We start from the raw sequence: 17,832 nt of genomic DNA on the forward strand, positions 1-17,832 counted from the left end.
TCTGCCATCAAGTTGTTTCCAGCGGGTCTTCCAGGGTTTTCTAGGTATGAAGTATTCAGAAATGATTTAACAGCTCCTCTTTCTGGTGGCGCTCTGTGTGAGACTGTGCAGTGTACTCAAAGCTACACAGGTGTCAAGACATGTAACCTCAGATGACCTTTCATCTTAAATTCAAATTAAAAGCTTAATCAGTGTAGTAGGAAAAAATATACAACAAATTCCGCTTTCAAAATGTTCTGTTTATTTTTACAGCTGAAATAACATGCAGGCTTCAAAAGGAATAAAACAGCCCAAAGGCAATAAGAACCAGTCTCACTGTCAGCACTGGAGTCTATTTATTAAATAGAAATCAGTATATTTTATTAAAATAGGAACATACTGTATAAAGGAGGAGATAGTAATGTACTCAAGAGAACAGCTCAGCAGTAGCCCTTTCTATGGAGTGTGGAGGGGCACACAACACAAGTGATTTCCCCATGACAAGCAAAGAAATTAGTCTGTGGGGGGGGAGGTGTCGATCGCTTGAAGAAAAGCTAGACTTTTGAGCCAATTTATCATTAAAAGTTACTGGATTCCTGACTGCCACACACAAGCCATTGAACCAATGCAAAGGATTAGAAATCCCTTGATTTCCCATTGCACATTCTTATCCAAAGACTATTAACTTTTCCACACACAGAAAGCCCTTGTTGTATTTACTAGTGACACATTCTGGTTTTGTTTGTTTAGTTTAAAGAGACATCCTTATATGCTTCTGTTAGGCTTTGTGGGATGTCCATCCAGAAACTGCCTTCCCGCACTTTCTACAGCAGGATTGTCCTCCTTCCACAGAGCCAGGCTTACCGAAGCAGAAAATGAGACCAGTGCCACAGGGGGCAGACGCTGGGAGGAGGAAGCTATGGGCCACGTTGCCTCCCATGCACCCCTTCATCTGGCACGTGAAGGACAACAAAGGGGGCTGTGCTTTCCTTACTGTCACCACCAAAGAAAGACTCTGTGGAAGAGAAAGAAGGAATGCACCCATTTGGTGTTCTTCACCATGGCCTGGAACAGGTTTTGAGCCCATCCTGTTCTTCCGCTTTCAGCGCTTGCCTTGACTCCCTCAAAGTTCCATCTCCAAGTGGAACCAGGAAGCACATGTATGTCAGAGAAAATAGGATGGACCCCTGAACTAAGCCGCCGTCAAAATTTACAAGTTGATGACTAACACCTTGTTATCAGGTTTAGCCGCAAATTGCCCTAAGTTACGAAATGTGTTCTGGACCAAGTCATGCGGCGTGGCGTGCAACAGATGTCTATGGAGATTTCTTGATTTACGGCAATTCACGTCTAAATGTTTTGCCGTTTGTGTAACTGAACAATAGGATTTCAGCCAATGAATGACAAGTAATGTAGTTACCCATAGCAAGGTGTTTTTTTAAAAAACAAAACAGTAAAGGTGTAAAGCAGTTACACTTCAAATGTAATGTGGATGCCTCACATGGCAATGAGGGTGGGGCACAACGTGGCCCTTCAAATGTTGGACTGCAACCAGGAATGCCATTTTTTATCTGTGTTTTTTTTTTTTACTCCAAATCCCAGAATTTTCCAAGAATTTCTTAACCCATCTGCAGGAGTAGACAATTTTGACTGGAGTCTAAAACAAAAAGAAAAGGGGAAAAAAAGGGGGTGGGGGAAGGCACATCCTTCATGGCAGCTTCTCTCACAATTCGCTATGTAAGCAAGGGCTGAGAGGAGCTGCAGTTTGCCAACCTCTGAAGAGCAATAAGCTGGCCACTCCTCACCCACCCACCCACTCCATTCCCCCACTCACATCTAGCCTCAGGTCTCAGCACCTGGAAGGGAAAAGATAACTCAAACAACATGATGGAGGTTCCCCTCTGAACGAAGCCACCATAAAGTGGTAAGAATTTCATTTCTGCTGAAATTTGCCTCAGGGGAATAGAAAGGCCCAGAACTCCGACAAAGCAATCTGGAAACAAGGTTGATCTGCACAGGATTCTGGGATTTCGAGACCTGCAGGCCATGAGCCAGTTTGCCACTGTGTGAAATGTATGGAAGAGACCTGGAGCTGTGCCAAGGTCCCTTGGGATGCTGCCTGTCCACTTGGAAGCCTTCTCCAAAGCAGAAGAAGAAGAAGAAGAAGAAGAAGAAGAAGAAGAAGAAGAAGAAGAAGAAGAAGAAGAAGAAGAAGAAGAAGAAGAAGAAGAAGAAGAAGAAGAAGAAGAAAGAGCTGTTGTTGCCTGTTCTCCTGTAAGCATTACTCCACTAACATTTTTTTTCTCCCAGATATAACCCTGGGAGAAGTGCTTCTATTGTATATATGTCTCTATAGGTACATCTTTGATATAATCCTTGGCATGCAAGTGGTATCACAAGGGATCAGGATGACACACAGCCCTGGGCGTGAGTGCAGCCAGGGGGTACAGAGCAGCAAAGAAGCAGGGAAGCCACAGTCCCACTCTACCAGCCAAGGTCCAACGGGACAGCCACTCAGTGGTAATACTGAAGGAGGGGTCATCAAAAGAGACATAGACTTCAATAAAATCCCAAAGGACTCTTCACTGCACACCATCCTACTGTAGTAACAAAGGCAGGAAACTATTTCCTATGCCAACTGATTTAATGCCACTCCTCCAGGGAGCAGATTTGCAAGTCGAGAGACAACCCAGAGCCAGGCCTATGGTGCAGACAGCAACCGAAGCAGCAACTGCAAAGGGGGGGCGTAAACATTTTGCTTGCATCTTTGCCCAATGGAACCAGGAGAGAGGATGCAGCCGCTGAGATTGTTTAGTGCAATTCCCTCACACAGAATGTTTTGGCTGCAAACGGGGCAGTATTTGCAAGGCTTCATTGTTGCTCCCGAGCCCCTTTATACTACTAGACCTCTTCCTCAGAATATGAAGCGGTGAGTGTTTTGGAACACTGCAAAGTGCCTTCCCCTCACTGCTCAGAAGCCACCACAAAAAGCCACCACAATCAGCTCTCCATAAATTTGAGAAAGACTCTTTAGGGTGGACAGAGTAACCCCTAGACCAAACCAGTATCACCCATTCTCACAACAGGTCGAGCAGAGAGTGTCTAAAAGAAAGGGGGCATTCTTTAATGAAAGGAAAAGAAAGAAAGCTTCCAAAATCAAAACCTAAGAGAGACTCTTCTGATTTTTATCAACATTCAACAGGTCTTCCAGATCTATAATGGGCAAATTTAGAATCAAGTCGTGTTATTCTTTATAGCAGAACTCCCCCCCCCCCCAGATTTTCAGCAGTTTAATTTTATCAATGAAACCCAAAAAATAACAATGCCTATATGACCAAAACCTTGCTGGAAAATTCAAGATTGGATATCGTTCTGAGGTCTAATGTAAGGTTGGAAAATATGTGGTCCTCCAGATGTTGTTGGGCTCTGACGAACACCAGCCATAGCCAACATTGCCTCTGGGGAGGAACGCTGGGAACTGCAGTCCAACGACATCTGAAGGGTGACGTCGTTCCCCCCCCCTCCTGTAAAGAGAAGAGAGTGCAAGCGCAAAGGCCTTAGATTAGAGCTTCTAACAGTCTTGGGCAGGGGTGAGTATCTCAGGAGAAGCAACTAGATCAGAGCTAAAATGTGTCACGCAGGACACTGCCAGATCATCCTCAGAGTGAAGCTCCAGCTGTTTTTATTTTATTTTATTTTTTTACTGCAACAGATCACAGTCAAGGAATCTGTGCAGAGAGTAATGTCAAGTTCAACTGAGGAGAGATGTTCCCTAGTGAATGAACGGGGGAGCCAACTCTGTGCTCTACACTATGTGTGTGTGTGTGTGTGGGAAGCATGTACAACCCCAGGCAGTTGGCCTTGCACAATTTTGGATCTCCCCTCTGTTATTATGCAATTTCTCCATCTTTGTATCCTAACAGAGGTTACATTGAGGGTTTTGGCTGAGAATGGACGCCTATCTGTGCAGGGTGGGGGTGTGGGAGACAAGGCCTTTTCCACAGTCCCTAAAGGCAAACCCTGAGCTACAATTAAAAGAATCAAAAGCATTCTTTAGGATTGTGCCTCCCTTGGCTGGCTCTCTCTCTCGGGTTCCCAAGGAAGAAGAGCTGCCTGGGAAAGGCTGGAAGCACACAAACATTACTTGGCAGCTATGAAGCAAGGCTATTGTGCAGGGCTGGCATTTCAGAGAGCAACACCCTCCCACACCACCAGCACAGCTGGAGCTAGCAGCTGGCCAGGCCAAGTCCAAAACAACCCCCGTTGCGCGGGAACGTCCCAGAAACACTGGTATTTGCAAGCCGGTAATGAACCCAGGGCCCAGCCGAGGTCTCAGCACCTGCAGAAGCACATCTTTGAAATATACCACATCTACAGGTATGTACTGAAATGCATAAGGGCAAAAAAAAAAAAAAAAAAAAAAAAAAAAAAAAAAAAAGGATCCAGAGAGGTGTCCTTTCCCAATAGTACCAGAGAATGAATTGTCCCTGGGCAAATGTGCGTGGTGGAGGCACTGTCCAAAAACACAGCCCATCATCCGTTGTGCTTCTTGTTGCTTCAGTTCAGACCAGGTAGCTTTAAGTCCCAGCAGATCTGCTGAGTTAAGCCCCTCCGGCAGCTTGGTAGAGCAACATCCTTCCAGACAGCCAATTGCCGACTACATCTCACTGGCATAGAACCCCAGCTTAGCCATGGACATTTCCTTCCGAAGCCTCATGATCTCCCAGTACATCAGTTCCACTGCAAGGCAAAGAGAGAGAAAGAGAGAGAGAGCAGTACAATACATGGATGTGGACAACCAAGTGTGTTTGCCTTCAGTTCAGGGATTGGGGGGGGGGGAGAGAAGTGAAATTGTTCACTATGGCCACTACAAAGGTACTTTTCAGGAAAGAAAACTTACAGAACATGTTTTGGGGGCTGTGGGGTACACCAGTGTCTGTGCAGGCCTTCAAGATCCAGGTGTACCTTTCTGCAGCCCCCTGATCTCTGGCAGTTGCCCACCACTCCTCTACCACTCACTCCCTGTGGAAAAAAACTCAAAATCCTATGAGACTCCCTCTGAGAGAGGACTTCCTCAGGACAGCCACACAGAAGCTCCTCTGTTTCTTTAACACCACCAGCATCTGCCAAATGGAACTCCTGCACCACAGCTTATGAAGGGCCAAGGATTCACAGAACAACTTTCCTTTGGGGTTCACATGCATGAAGTTATGAGACCCCACCCTTGGACTACCTATCCAGATTATATCAAAGCTGGGCTTTCAGTCACTCTAACATCAAGTGAAAATTGGGCATGCAATTGCAGAGATGGACACAGACATGCCCTGTTTCCCCGGAAATAAGACCTAATGTGAAAATAAGCCCTAGTATGATTTTTCAGGATGCTCGTAATATAAGCCCTACCCCAAAAATAAGGCCCAGTTAAGTGAAACCACGCCCTCCACCATTGTGTCACATTGTGCAGCAACCAGAAGATGATATCACTGTAAAGTAAAACATCCCCTGAAAATAAGCCCTAATGCGTTTTTTGGGGAGCAAAAATTAATATAATATCCTGTCTTATTTTGGGGGAAACACGGTATTAAAAGACAGGACGTGTGAGACAGATAAGAAGAAATAGGAGTCAATCTATATTTGGATTGAAGAGAACAATTAGATAATTTTTTTTCTGCTGGCCTGTCTCTTCAGGTTTGCTTTGCTTTGCTTTTTTCAGGTTGAAAATGCATATGCTTAACGGGGCACTCTTGACATTGTTGTTTCCTGTGGTTAATACTGGACTGCTCCCTTTTGAAATGGAGATCTACTATATCCAGCATGTCAGGATGTACATTGTTCCCACCTACCTTCTGCAGAAAAGAGGTGTCTACACCCCTGAGCCTTTCTGTAATCTCTGGTGGGCTTTATTGGCCACAGGGGTTGATGTTTGTCTACCACTTTACTGCCCTACAGATTCTGGGACTGGCCACAGAAATGAATCTGGATAACATGCTGTGCCCGGCCGTCTCGGACCTCTTCTATGGCCCCTGGTATAGAATTTGGGCGTCAGGCCAGATGATCATGACTATGGTTCATGGGAAGCTCATTACTTTTGCCTTCTACAGTACTGTCCCTTTTTTAAGATTCTGTCTGGATTTACTTCATCTCCCAGCTAAGAAAATATCCTAAAACTACTATACGGAGGAACACAGGAGAAGCAGAAGAGGACTGTGTTGGTGGTGGGAGAAGACTGGTGTGAGGAAAAGATCATACCTGTACAGTTCCTTTTGGTGTCTTTCAACTTTTATGAACTACCACATACCCTCCTGTGGTCTCCCTGACTGTTGATGTTTCAGTGCCCAGAGCCATTGGCAAAACTTGTGGCCTTCTTCATTGAGAGAGTGATGTCTGCTTGTACCACTACTCTACTCTTTACAACAGAATCCAGCTCCTTTGGAACTGGGGGAACCTGAAGAGTGTCAGAACCCCACAATGGGGTACATGTAGGAGAAATCAAAGGAAGGAAGGAAGGAAGGAAGGAAGGAAGGAAGGAAGGAAGGAAGGAAGGAAGGAAGGAAGGAAGGAAGGAAGGAAGGAAGGAAGGAAGGAAGGAAGGAAGGAAAAAGGAAAAAGGAAAAAGGAAAAAGGAAAAAGGAAAAAGGAAAAAAGAAAAGAAAAGGAAGTTGGACATGCAGCTACCCTAACTACTGAAATCCTGTTGTGCAGTCACATAAATTGTGTTATCTTTTAAGGACAAATTGATGTAAGTTAAGAAATCTCCACAGACATCTGTTGCATACCAAATCACACAACTCGGTAGGCTACAGAGAATGTCTACAGAGACTTTTTAAACTTAGCTTCCAAAAGTTATGTCGTTTGCATAACAGTGCAACAGGATTTCAGCTCATGTGTACTTTGTGTTTCAAAGCTTGGAAATACTGCTTTTATGGACTATAACTCCCAGAATTCCCCAGCCTTGAAGATTCTGGGAACTGTGGACCAAAACATTAACTTTTCCAAGTGCTGCACTGTTTTCTGTTGAATCTTTTTCTCTCTCTCATCCTACCCTATGTCCACAACCACACCCCTTTCCATTCTGCTCTCACCCATATTCATCCAGTTAGACTGTGACAATTCATGTTCATTTTGCCCTGGATACAGAGCCAGGAAAAGTAACTTTGGGGGATGACAGAGCCCAGCAGCCCACAGCCAATATGACCAATGGCCACACTGGCTGGGGACGTTTGGGTACTGTAGTTGTAGTTCGGAAAACTTTCCAAATTCTGATTGAATGGCCTTTAGGAGTACAGCAACGAAGAGACTCCTTTCTGGAGCTCCTTACCAGTTGGTTGGTTGGTTGGTTTAATTGAAAGCTACAGACTCTTCAACTCAGCAATTCTCTCTTATGGGAGATCTGTTGATTTTGCAGCCTTCCAAGTTAGCCAGCAGCCAGCCCTCTACATCCCAAAAAGGGAAAGCTGGCCAATTACTTACCATCCTGTCTCACCAGTCCTTGCTGGATGTAGCGAATGTAGGTGAAGAAGTTGCATACTGCTGTAATCTTGGGGCGGGGGGAGAGAGAGGGAGAGAGACAAACATGAATTCAACAATATTTTTGGATCTCGTTATGAATCTGTTTATGGGAAAACGTGTTCAACACTTGCATGCAAAAAAAGTAAGTGCTACATATTCAGGGGGCTTTTGCAACAGCTGGGCTCCACACAGGGAAAGGAAGGGAAGGAGAAAGTACATGCAAAACAAAACAGATGGAAGGAGTGCGGTGCACAGATCCCTGTGCATTTTCAGTCTCAGTGAGGCTGCCTTGCAGAAGGGAAAACAAAGGAGGTATGTTAAGAACATTCATGAAGATAAAAACAGGCCAGGTTCATATTTTTGAGAGGAAACCAATACAGTCTGGCAAAACATCATCAGTGTGTTATTCGTTTCTTACAGAAAACTTTAGAATATGTTACAGTGTTCTGACCCTTCTTGTTACCGAACAGCCTACTACAGATATTTTTAATGACATTCACGGCGGGGAGAGAAGGTAGACAACTTGAGAAAGAAAACTGGTGTCTCTTTAGAAGAATATTAGCATTCCAGTATGCAACTGGAAGAAGTATGCAACACATGTTATTATTTCAGACCAAACATAATTTCTTAGAATAATAAAAGAGCAGTACATGTATCTATCATTCCCTCTTCAAATGAACCCAGGTGGTGCATGTGGAGAGAAGTGGACCTCATAAGAGGCCACTAAAAAACAACAATATATTTCAGGGAGCCTCATGAAGAAATGAATGTATGTGTGTATAAGCACATGAGCACACATGTGTACACACAGAAACACACAAACCCCTCCAAGAACAACCCACAGATTAGGCACACTCAGGAGCCAAATGGAAAAGGAAAAGAATGGGAACTGCAGTCTCTCAAAGTCCAGAAAGCCAGACAGCCTCCACCCCTGGCATTTTGCTCCCACGGCATTGTCAACCTGTGTTGTCAACAATGTCAACCTGTGTGCTGGGGTGGACAACCAGCGGCCCACTAACTGTGGCTGCACTAGGGGAGGGTTAAGGACAGCCCTAGTCCAACAACCACCGAGAGGATTGCATGCTCCCCACATGCTCTAGGCAGGTCTTTTCTGGATCTCAGGAGGCTTACCCTGGCCCTGCAGGAAGGCGAAATGTAGTAATAATTCCCAGAGTCCCCCAGTTTGATGCGATGCCTGCAGGCTCGGGAGAGGCCACTTAGAGCACACTTCCTATAAAAAAAAGGTAGGGGAAGGAGGAGAGAAAGCAGAGCAAGACATAGTCAAAAGGCAGCTCCTCCGTAAGGGAGAGCAAAATGAAACCAAGCTGTGCAGGTCCTGCAAGCCAGAACATGAGCAAAGGGCATCACTTTCAAGTTTTTTAAAAAATACTATGAGATATAATGGAGAATTTGTGAATATGTAATTTTTAAAGAAGGACTGGGGAAAATGTATGCTGATAGACAACAAGCCCCATCTGTCAGCAAACCCCCATCTCCAAGGAGATACCGGGGATGCCGGAGAATGGAGAGATTCCAAAGTTTAGTCAGTCCTTTAGGAGCTAAGATGAGCCCAAGACTCTCAGCTAGGCCCTGACTAACACTTCTTCCTCAAATCCACCTCCTTTATTAAGGAAAACAACACACACAGACAAATCCATGAGTTTAAACTCAGGCTAATCTGGGCTCTATATGTGGTAACAAATACACATGGCCAATTAGATAGGTTAGTCTGTTCAAGAAACCAATGCATGCAATTCCAAAACATTACTGCTTTATTAAGAAATATGGTTCAGAAAAGAATTCAGATTATTGCAAAGTAATTCAGTTAGAAACCTTTTCATAACAAGGCAGACAGATCACCCCCACCACTGCAGCTGGAAAAATAAAATAATTAAAAGCATTCTAAACTAGAATAATGCATAAGCATAGTCATTCATACGTTCCTGTGATTCCATAGTCCATGATCCACCAGGAAAAGTTAGATCCCAGTCTCAATCCAAAAGTTATAATCCATTTTGGGAAAAAGCACATGTCTGTCCTTTCTCAATCAAACTCCATCTTTTTCCAACCTCTTACCAACTTCCTTCTTCTTCCCAGAATTCTTCATAAGGAACACCCCCTCCTGGGTCTTGTTGTCCCGCCTAACTTTCTCATGGGAGCTTGAGAGTTGTTATCATGTTTTGTGGCAGAATTATTTTGACTATGAAAGTCTCTGCTCTCTACTCATCTTAGCAACGAGATAACCAGAGAGCGAAGCTTCTCTGAAACAGCATGAAAAACTTTCCTACTACAGAGCAGACTTTAAATCAAGATGGATGCTGTCAAGACAATATTATGACTACAAAACCCATTCTAGCATCTCATAAAAACACAGATCATCACACTATCATCCCTCACTACTGACTTTCCTAGGAATGGCTGATGGGAGTTGCAGCCCAACAACCTTGGAGGTCCAAACAGTCCTTTCCTCTTTTTTTTAGACATTTACAGTCTGACATTGTATATTTTAATTTTCTTTGTAAAAATATAGCAAAACCCTAGCAAGGGAAAAGGGGAAGATTGTTAAAGCTCCCATGTTAAGCAAATGTAGGGCTTCGCTGGTGCAGGCTAAATAGCATTGCTAGGAGATCAGGCAGGCCACTGGCCATGATCCTCGCCTCCAAAGGGCATATGGACTTCAGGTTAGCCTGCTGGATCCACACCAGCCCACGGCCCGTTTGCCAGTATGGTGGAAGGGAGAGCAAATTGACAGCAGGCGGCTGCAGACCATGCAGGGTCATTTGAGGTCCATAGGCCAGTTGGAGGCAAAGATCACACCCAATGGCATACTGGACCTCATGACGGTGACTCCCGTCAGTCAATCTCAGGATGATCAGTAGTGAGGCATGATGGGACTTGTCATCCATCAGCATACATTTGCTAGCACATCAATAAAATTACATACTGGCATGATGTTGGCAAACTTACAGGGGGAGGCTCACTTTTTGTTCATTTCCAGCATGTGCAAGTGCTGGAAATGGACTGAAATGGAGTGATCCTACCTGCACCAAAAAAAGGGGGGGGGGGGAGGAGAAGCCCACAACAGGGGTCAGACTGTAGGCAAGACTGCTCAGGGGACAGGACAATTGACTCCAGGAAAAATGTCATTTGATTGCCCTTTTTAGAAGTGAACCAGCCCGTCCCTGCAGTGGACCAAACAGCAGGCAAAACAACCATGTAGTCGCCTTCTTATTAGGAAAGAAGCCCCTCTGAACTTCTGGATAAACATGCTCAGGATTGGGCTGCTCATGAAACAAAGGCCTAGCAGACTACCTGCAGGCAGTCCCTATTTTTTCCATTGACGGAACTGAAAAAAAGGTTAGTTAAGCATTAGCCATGGTTTGGGAAGCGACTGGCCACACTGCAAGCCATGTTAACATACAATTCCAGAAGATTTTCGAAATATATTCGTAGCAGAGGTCTCTACAGGCATTAAAACCCAGCTTCTGAGCCAGCTTTTCACCATTTTTGAACACCATTGTAACTGAGGGTATCAATTAAGCTTACTGTAGGGCGACCACCAAGATTTTTTTTAAAAAAAGTTACTCACTAGCTCCAGCTTCAACACCGTTAGTGAGTTAGTAACTTATTAGTGGTTCAAACATCCTTTCATGGTTGGCTTAAATGAAATCACTTACGTTACAATTGGGGACCGGAAGCCACTGTGAGAAGAAACAAGAGGAGGAAACCAGAATCAGGATAAAAGCACAAGACTCATTCTTCTTGGTAAGAGGCTGGCACGCGGGCAGAAAGCATGCCAGCTCCCAAAGAGAAAGCGACCGGACCAAGGGCAGAATCCTCTTAAGAAACATGGGGCAGTAACTGCCCCATGGGAGGAGCACCCCATGCACTCCACTCAATCTCCAGCTTACGGTTGTGTGAGCAGGTAAAAACAAATAGGATTTGGGATTGAGTCATTTTAGAGTACAGTCCTGTACACACTTGAAAGTTCAACCACAGTGGAATCAATGGGATGAAATTGTTAGTAAATTTGTACAGAATTGTATTGTTTTTTTTAAAAAAAAAGGTATGTGGGAGGGATAATCAATTACTTCCTTGTCTTGGAAGATTTTTCACCTGCAGGTGAATTTCACCAGGAGAGGCTTTTGCTGAAAACCTCAGTGCTAACCCCCAGGCCAGCCTTCTCCCATGGAAAAGTGTCCAAGTGTTGAGGTCAGTGTCAAAATCCTGCTCCTCACCCTGCTGCCCCTCAAGATCAGAGAAGTGAACCCAAGACTAGATTCCTTTGATTGGTGGTGATACTAAGACTACAGAATCTCTTCCTAGCAGAGACACAGCAGGGTCCCTCACTTTCCGTTTTTAGGAACACCGTAGGACCCTCATATCCACGCGGAATTGGTTCCAAGCCCCCTCGATGCTTAAAAACATGGACAATAGTGAACATCTCTCTCCTAAAACCGGACACCCTCTCCACCTTTGTCAGTTATCCAGAAGGTATAGGGACAAAGCGGGGGCCCCTACCCTCCCACCAATCCATGCAAACCTGAGGGTTACCCAAGGGAGGGCAGAGCATGGAGTTGCCGCCACCTTGGGAGAGCTGCTTAACTACATGCTCAGCTGTTTGCCAGTGTGCTCTCAGGCCTCAATGCAAAGCAAGCCGGCTGGAGGTGCCCCCTGCCCCATTTCTTGCCTAGATTACCCATCACTGACTTTTAAAAAACAAAAACAAACAAAAAAAACTTCAGGTAATCCAGCAGGCAGAAACAGCGTCCATCTCTGGGGAGAAAGTGTGCAAGAGGAGAGACCTGAAAACAGCCAGAGACTATGCTATATATTCTTCATAACACAGTCTCTCTGTTTGCAGACTATGGATAATTGAATCAGCAGATATGGATGCCATTGATAAGGGGGTCCTACTGCATAATATAAAATTCCCTGTTTCACCAAGTTGTTTTTGCAGCTTGCTGCTGAAAGTTGGAAATGTTGGTTTTAGTGCTGATATGTGGTTACCATATTTTGAGCAGTATTTCGACAGTTCCGTCATATTGCATTTACACTCCGTAGGAGGCTCTACAAAATACTTTAGTGGGATAATCACAAGATGGCTGTATCAAAGCCAGTCGAAAGGTGACTGTGTTTCTTACAGCGGCAAAAGGCTTAAGACCGGGCTCATGAACGTAACACTGGGGCATGGCTTTAAATTGGAGATAGGAAAAGTTACTTTTTTGGACTACAATTCCCAGAATCTCACAGCATGCCAAACATCCTTATCTTCTGGGTGTTGTAACCTAAAAAAGAAACTTCTCCAGTCCCTGCTCTAAATTTAGGAGGCGTAATCATGCACACAACCCCATCAGACCCCAAAGGCCCACCAGAAACATCTGTAGCCAAGCCAGCTGGCTCCCGGGACAGTTCCTAGTCTTAGCCACAGGCCCAAAACAAAGAATAAGGAACAGAAGCAAATGGCTCAGAAAAAAAGGTCACCATCATTTTCTCAGCTCCCCCACTATTCCTGAGGTCTTGCTTGCTTTTGCGCATCCATTCTATCCTGTAAGTCACACAGTGCAGGCTGAAAGCCAGGATATAAAAGGAGTAAATAAAAGTTGCCCTCTGTAGACAGCTGAAGCAGAACGCCTTGCCTCAGAAAGGCAGCAACTGTTGTAGTAGTGAAGGGGACTAGTTATGCATCTGCAGAAGGAAGGAGGGAGAGGAGGAAGTGGAGGCAGCTGACATGGCCTTACTTTGGTCCACCGCATTCCATGGCCGACACCTTCACCACAGGCAGTGCCTGGGTAGCCACGGGCTCAATGGTGAGCGTGTTCTGTTCCACAGCTGTCTGCACCAGCTCTGAGAGCTGAAAGTACACAAACAAACAAACAAACCACCAAGACATTCAAGTCAAACATGTAAAATGCTAAGTTGAGGGGGGGAGCTGTTCAAATGAGCAAAAGGTCTCTGAAACCCTCACGGCCAAATTTTTTTTCCAGACTCACCTCATGCTTGGTGAAGTCTAGACAAGGCCCCACATCTTCCTGGTAAATCCTCTCAAGGAAAGGACAAGACTTATCCAAAGTAGGGGATTCCTTCCAAGCCTGGAATTCAGCAAAGAGGATGGAATCCACCTGCAGTGACAAAGGAACATGGGATGGGAGGAAGCGGAGGAAAAGAAAGAAAGAAAGAAAGAAAGAAAGAAAGAAAGAAAGAAAGAAAGAAAGAAAGAAAGAAAGAAAGAAAGAAAGAAAGAAAGAAAGAAAGAAAAACAAGGCAGCAGATATTCATGTAAAGATCCAAGAGGTTACCTCACAATAAGCATTTTCACAGCATGATCTGTGAAGTAAACATATAGAATAAGAGCTTGTTGTGAGGCCCAAACAATGGTAGGATATTCAAGAAACTCCAGACATAATAGCCATCATTACAGGAAGGAGAGGTGGCTGTGACAGAGGGAATGGCATCAGGTTTGTATCCACCAGACAAATACCAGATTAATCTGAGGAAGGCAGCTTCAGGAATTAGCTTATGCAGTGCAAATTACAGTAATAAAATTCTACATGCCACAGAGTATGTGGAAGAGTATTTTCAACTCTACCAATTGCCTTCAGGACAAACTCCTAATGGGAGTTTGAAGCAGGATTTGGAAAAGTTGCTTTTTTTAGTTACAGAAAATATTACACAGTGATGCCCTTTTAGAGTCAGCTATAAAAATGACAAAACTTGCACATTTTGTCATTTTTAACGTCATTAAGACTCAGACTGAGCTACAGCTACAGAATCACACCTCCTGCATAGCATGGGCCTTAGGCAAATGCTCTTTCAGCCTCGGTTTCCCCAACTGCAATATGGGAATAATAATACTTACTTACCTCCAGAGCTTGAAAATGTTACCTTTTTGGACTAGAACACTTAGGCAGTGGGATTCTGGAACATGCAGTCTGAAAAAGTCACTCTTCCGAGCTCTGGCTAGAAGAACCACAACCACTAAATGGGATTTACTAAGTGAGTGAGAGGCACTAGCACCCCTTGAAGGAAGGTGCAGGGGGAAGCCCATTTGGCACCCAGCTGCATCAAACAGAATCCACTTCCCACGCTAGCCAAGAAGGTGCCTTCACCAGAGAGCAGAAACAAAACGTTTGAGAAATGCTGTGTGCCTATTCCACATGCTGCCCATGAGCCTGGTTACAGAACAGGTGACATATCTGGGATGCTCAAGACTGTAAGAGGGGCATGTGGCCTAGACATGCTGGGAAAGAAAAACAACATTTAAGGAGCCTCTCCTTGAAAGCCTTTTACGGAACTTTGAACTTGGCTGGAGAGTTCAGTGGTTTAGCTATCCAGCTGCACAGCCTAAAGCTGGGAGTTCAATTCTCCACTGTGCCTCTCAGGAGAAGAGCCAGCCTGGGTGGCCTTGGGCAAATTGCACAGTCCCAGGGCGCCCCCAGAAGGAAGGAAGGGTCAACCACTTCTGAGTTCCCTACGTAGAAAACCCTGCAAAGGGTCACCATAAGCCAGAAGTGGCTTGACAGCACAAAATTATTATTATTATTAAAGCAAAGCAAAGCAATCACAGGCCCATGGCTTGCGCTTCCAGAGGGATGAAACATTCCAGAAAACATTCATGCTCAACTTTTGTCCACAGAGCTGTATCTAGCTCATTTTACCATGATTAGCTAATTTCGAGCCAAAGGCAAGAATATAAAATTGTGCTCCTGACACAGTCTTCACCCCTCTTCCTCCTTCTCTGAGCTGGTGGAACTGTGCCCATAGACAACACTGCGTGATGCTGGATATCTGTACTATTTAGTTCAGGAGCCAGTAATGGGAGCAAAAATGTCCCCCTTACAGACCTGACACGTTCCATGTGTAGAAAGTGACAATGGAGAGTGGAGGGAGCAGCTGCCTCCTTTTAAGTAGATACCTGAGCTAACTCACAGGGGGGGACTGACTTAACAGGACTTACAAAATGCACCCTTTTCCTAATGTCATGGCATTCTAGAGACAGCAAGTGCCTGTTTCAGACTCTCTCTCTCTCTCTCTCTCTCTCTCTCTCTCTTTTTTTTTTTGCACTCCTCCGCTTTGCACACCTGAGGCAAGTGCCTCACCCTTGTGGACTCTGGTTATGGACATCCCATAAAGAACACCAGCACGCTATATTGGATCAGATCATCTGGCCCAGCATTCTTCCATCCGGTTAAGACAAAACCAATCCGCCACTCTAATTTTTCACAGCAAGCTCAAAAAAACAAGCAACAAAAAACCCCAAAAAAACCCCCAAACACAACCACATACATGTTTCAAGAAGTCCCAGAATACGAGCCATACCTCCCAGCAGCAAAAGCTACCAAACTCTATTATTAAAAAGATTCAGCAGGTTCCGAGACTGAATATGTACAGAGGAGTTTAAATTCTCCTCCCCTTTCTCCATCATGCTTAAGAAAAAGGAGAAAAATATATAAATGAGCACAGGCATGAAAAGGATGTCAGTGAATGGTGTTAACCCAGCTCCCAGGGAGAACTCTGAATTGACAGCCGAGAAGCACTATGCTACAAGAGAGTGCTCACCTGATACCAGGAGATACCTTCAGAGCCACCATATTGGGGTGGGGTGGGGAATTAGAGGAAACAAAACAAAAGAATGGTTGTTAGTATTAAAGAAATAACTGAAAGGATGGACGTGTCAGAAGCTACTGCATCCAAAACTCTATCATACTGCCCTTGTCTTGGTACCTCAACACCATCTAGAATGAGCCAATGTGGAGGGAATGAAGGCCAATGTCTTTTATTATCTGTGGAGGAAAAGGATTTCACTCATGCAGGTATGAAGGGCTTCACTTGCCAAAAATTATTTTCTCCCCACAGATAGTGAATGGAGGGGGGAGTGCTTCCCCTTGTACTTCCAAATCCTGCTCTTGACACCCCAAACTGAGAGTGATTACCTGCCGTGAAGGAGAAGAGGAGAAGGAAGAGTCTGGTGCCAGGGACTGCCAGCCTGGCTCATAGGTGATGTGGACAGCCTTCGCAGGAACGATACAGAGAAGCAGGGAGAGGAGGGTGGGCACCCCAGACTTTGAGGAAAGGGAGGATCAGACAGACAGGAGGGGAAGAAAGAGAGAGAGAGAGAGAGAGAGAGACATACAGAGAGAGAGATTGAGAGAGAGAGAGAGAAAGTCAGGGAGAGAAAGCAAAATGCTGTGAGAGGGAGGAAAGATTTGGAAGACTTTGTTCCTACATGGGCATGAAGCCCCTCCCAAGGTTTCATAAAAGGAAACTACAGAACCATAGGAAGGTTTTTCAGTGCTTATCTGCACTTGTAATCAGAGCTTAGAAAATGTGCTTTCTGAGGCTACAACTCCCAGAAAACACACACACACAAACCCAAAGCAGAACTGCCCAGTCAGCAGTCGCCCTAGCCAGATGGTTTGGAGAACTGCAGCCCAACAAAAGCTATTTTGCTGACTCTCTTTCCCTTTAGGTTCTTTGCAACCACATGCCTAGCGCCATCGTGGCTTGTTTTACTGACGCTGCTCTGGCCAGGCTCGTGCCATCCACTGAAGCAGATCAGTTCGGACCTGCACGTTCCAGAGGAGAAAAGATCATTGCCTTCAGTCCCCTGGACTCCTTCCACCCCCATGAGAAGGATGCCAAGGGTGGGCTTTAGTACCCACCTCCCCAGACCTCAGCCCTGGCCAAGAAAGACACTATGCCCACCTCTTTGAACTCACGGCTGGCTGGCTCGGCAGGCAAGCTTTGGTTGGGGGCAGTGACGCTCCCGGTGCTGCTGGTGCTCTTGTTCCGCCCGTGCCCTTTCCGGAAGACCCCTTTGGAGGGGCTCTGGAGCTGCGGGTGAAGCTCCCGATTGGGAGAGGAAGGGGTTGACGTTATCACCAGGGTCTTCAAGGCGGTCACCTCTGCCTGAAGCATGTCAATCTGAGGAGGAACAGGATACAAAGGAGGTGTCACCAGCAACCCTATCCGACCTCACTCCAAAGAATGAGAGCCTGTTTTCAAGAAGCACATGCTCCAGATGTGAACCAGGGAGCCTCCTGACGGTCCCCCTACCCTGAAGGACATTCAACCGTTCACTGAAATCCACTCCGTTCTCTTCCCTGAAGAGAAGGGAGACCAAATTGTTCAGGAGCTTTCTACTCTGGGCAGGTTCCTTGCTCTCATGCAGATGAAGGGGTCTACATTAGATGAAGAATTCAGCATCAGGATAATGTCATTTTTTTGGTTTTACTAAAAGACAAGCTGCTGGCCCTCAAGGTCACATAGACAGGATGGAAGGTGCACGGGCAATGCCTTGCAAAACCTCCTACACCTGAAGTGACTGAGTGCAAGATTCTCCAT

General features: G+C 45.3%; 1 protein-coding gene and 1 pseudogene across 8 annotated transcripts in view; one reads left to right on the forward strand and one right to left on the reverse strand.

Annotated features, from left to right (window-relative positions):
• Nucleotides 1-218: 218 nt before the first annotated feature.
• Nucleotides 219-17,832, reverse strand: part of LOC110086181 (guanine nucleotide exchange factor for Rab-3A) — a 52,745-nt gene continuing 35,131 nt past the window's right edge. For 2 of the 7 annotated variants that reach the window (XM_078383584.1, XM_072985541.2), the window contains 8 exons: nt 17,194-17,412; nt 16,422-16,550; nt 13,482-13,610; nt 13,230-13,342; nt 11,166-11,189; nt 8,620-8,719; nt 7,450-7,516; nt 219-4,719 (listed from right to left, as the gene is read on the reverse strand). In XM_078383584.1, coding sequence (XP_078239710.1) covers nt 4,637-4,719; nt 7,450-7,516; nt 8,620-8,719; nt 11,166-11,189; nt 13,230-13,342; nt 13,482-13,610; nt 16,422-16,550; nt 17,194-17,412 — 864 coding nt within the window. In that variant the 3' untranslated portion in view covers nt 219-4,636. The remainder of the gene's footprint in view (nt 4,720-7,449; nt 7,517-8,619; nt 8,720-11,165; nt 11,190-13,229; nt 13,343-13,481; nt 13,611-16,421; nt 16,551-17,193; nt 17,413-17,832) is intronic. The other 5 variants (XM_072985543.2, XM_072985542.2, XM_072985544.2 and 2 more) reach the window with 5 other exon arrangements.
• On the forward strand, nt 5,700-8,362 carry LOC110086182 (transmembrane protein 164 pseudogene; annotated as a pseudogene). The gene has a single exon (XR_013540713.1). The product of XR_013540713.1 is annotated as a transmembrane protein 164 pseudogene (transcript).

This window comes from Pogona vitticeps, chromosome 1 (genome assembly GCF_051106095.1).
Source record: "Pogona vitticeps strain Pit_001003342236 chromosome 1, PviZW2.1, whole genome shotgun sequence".
Lineage (NCBI taxonomy): Eukaryota > Metazoa > Chordata > Lepidosauria > Squamata > Agamidae > Pogona > Pogona vitticeps.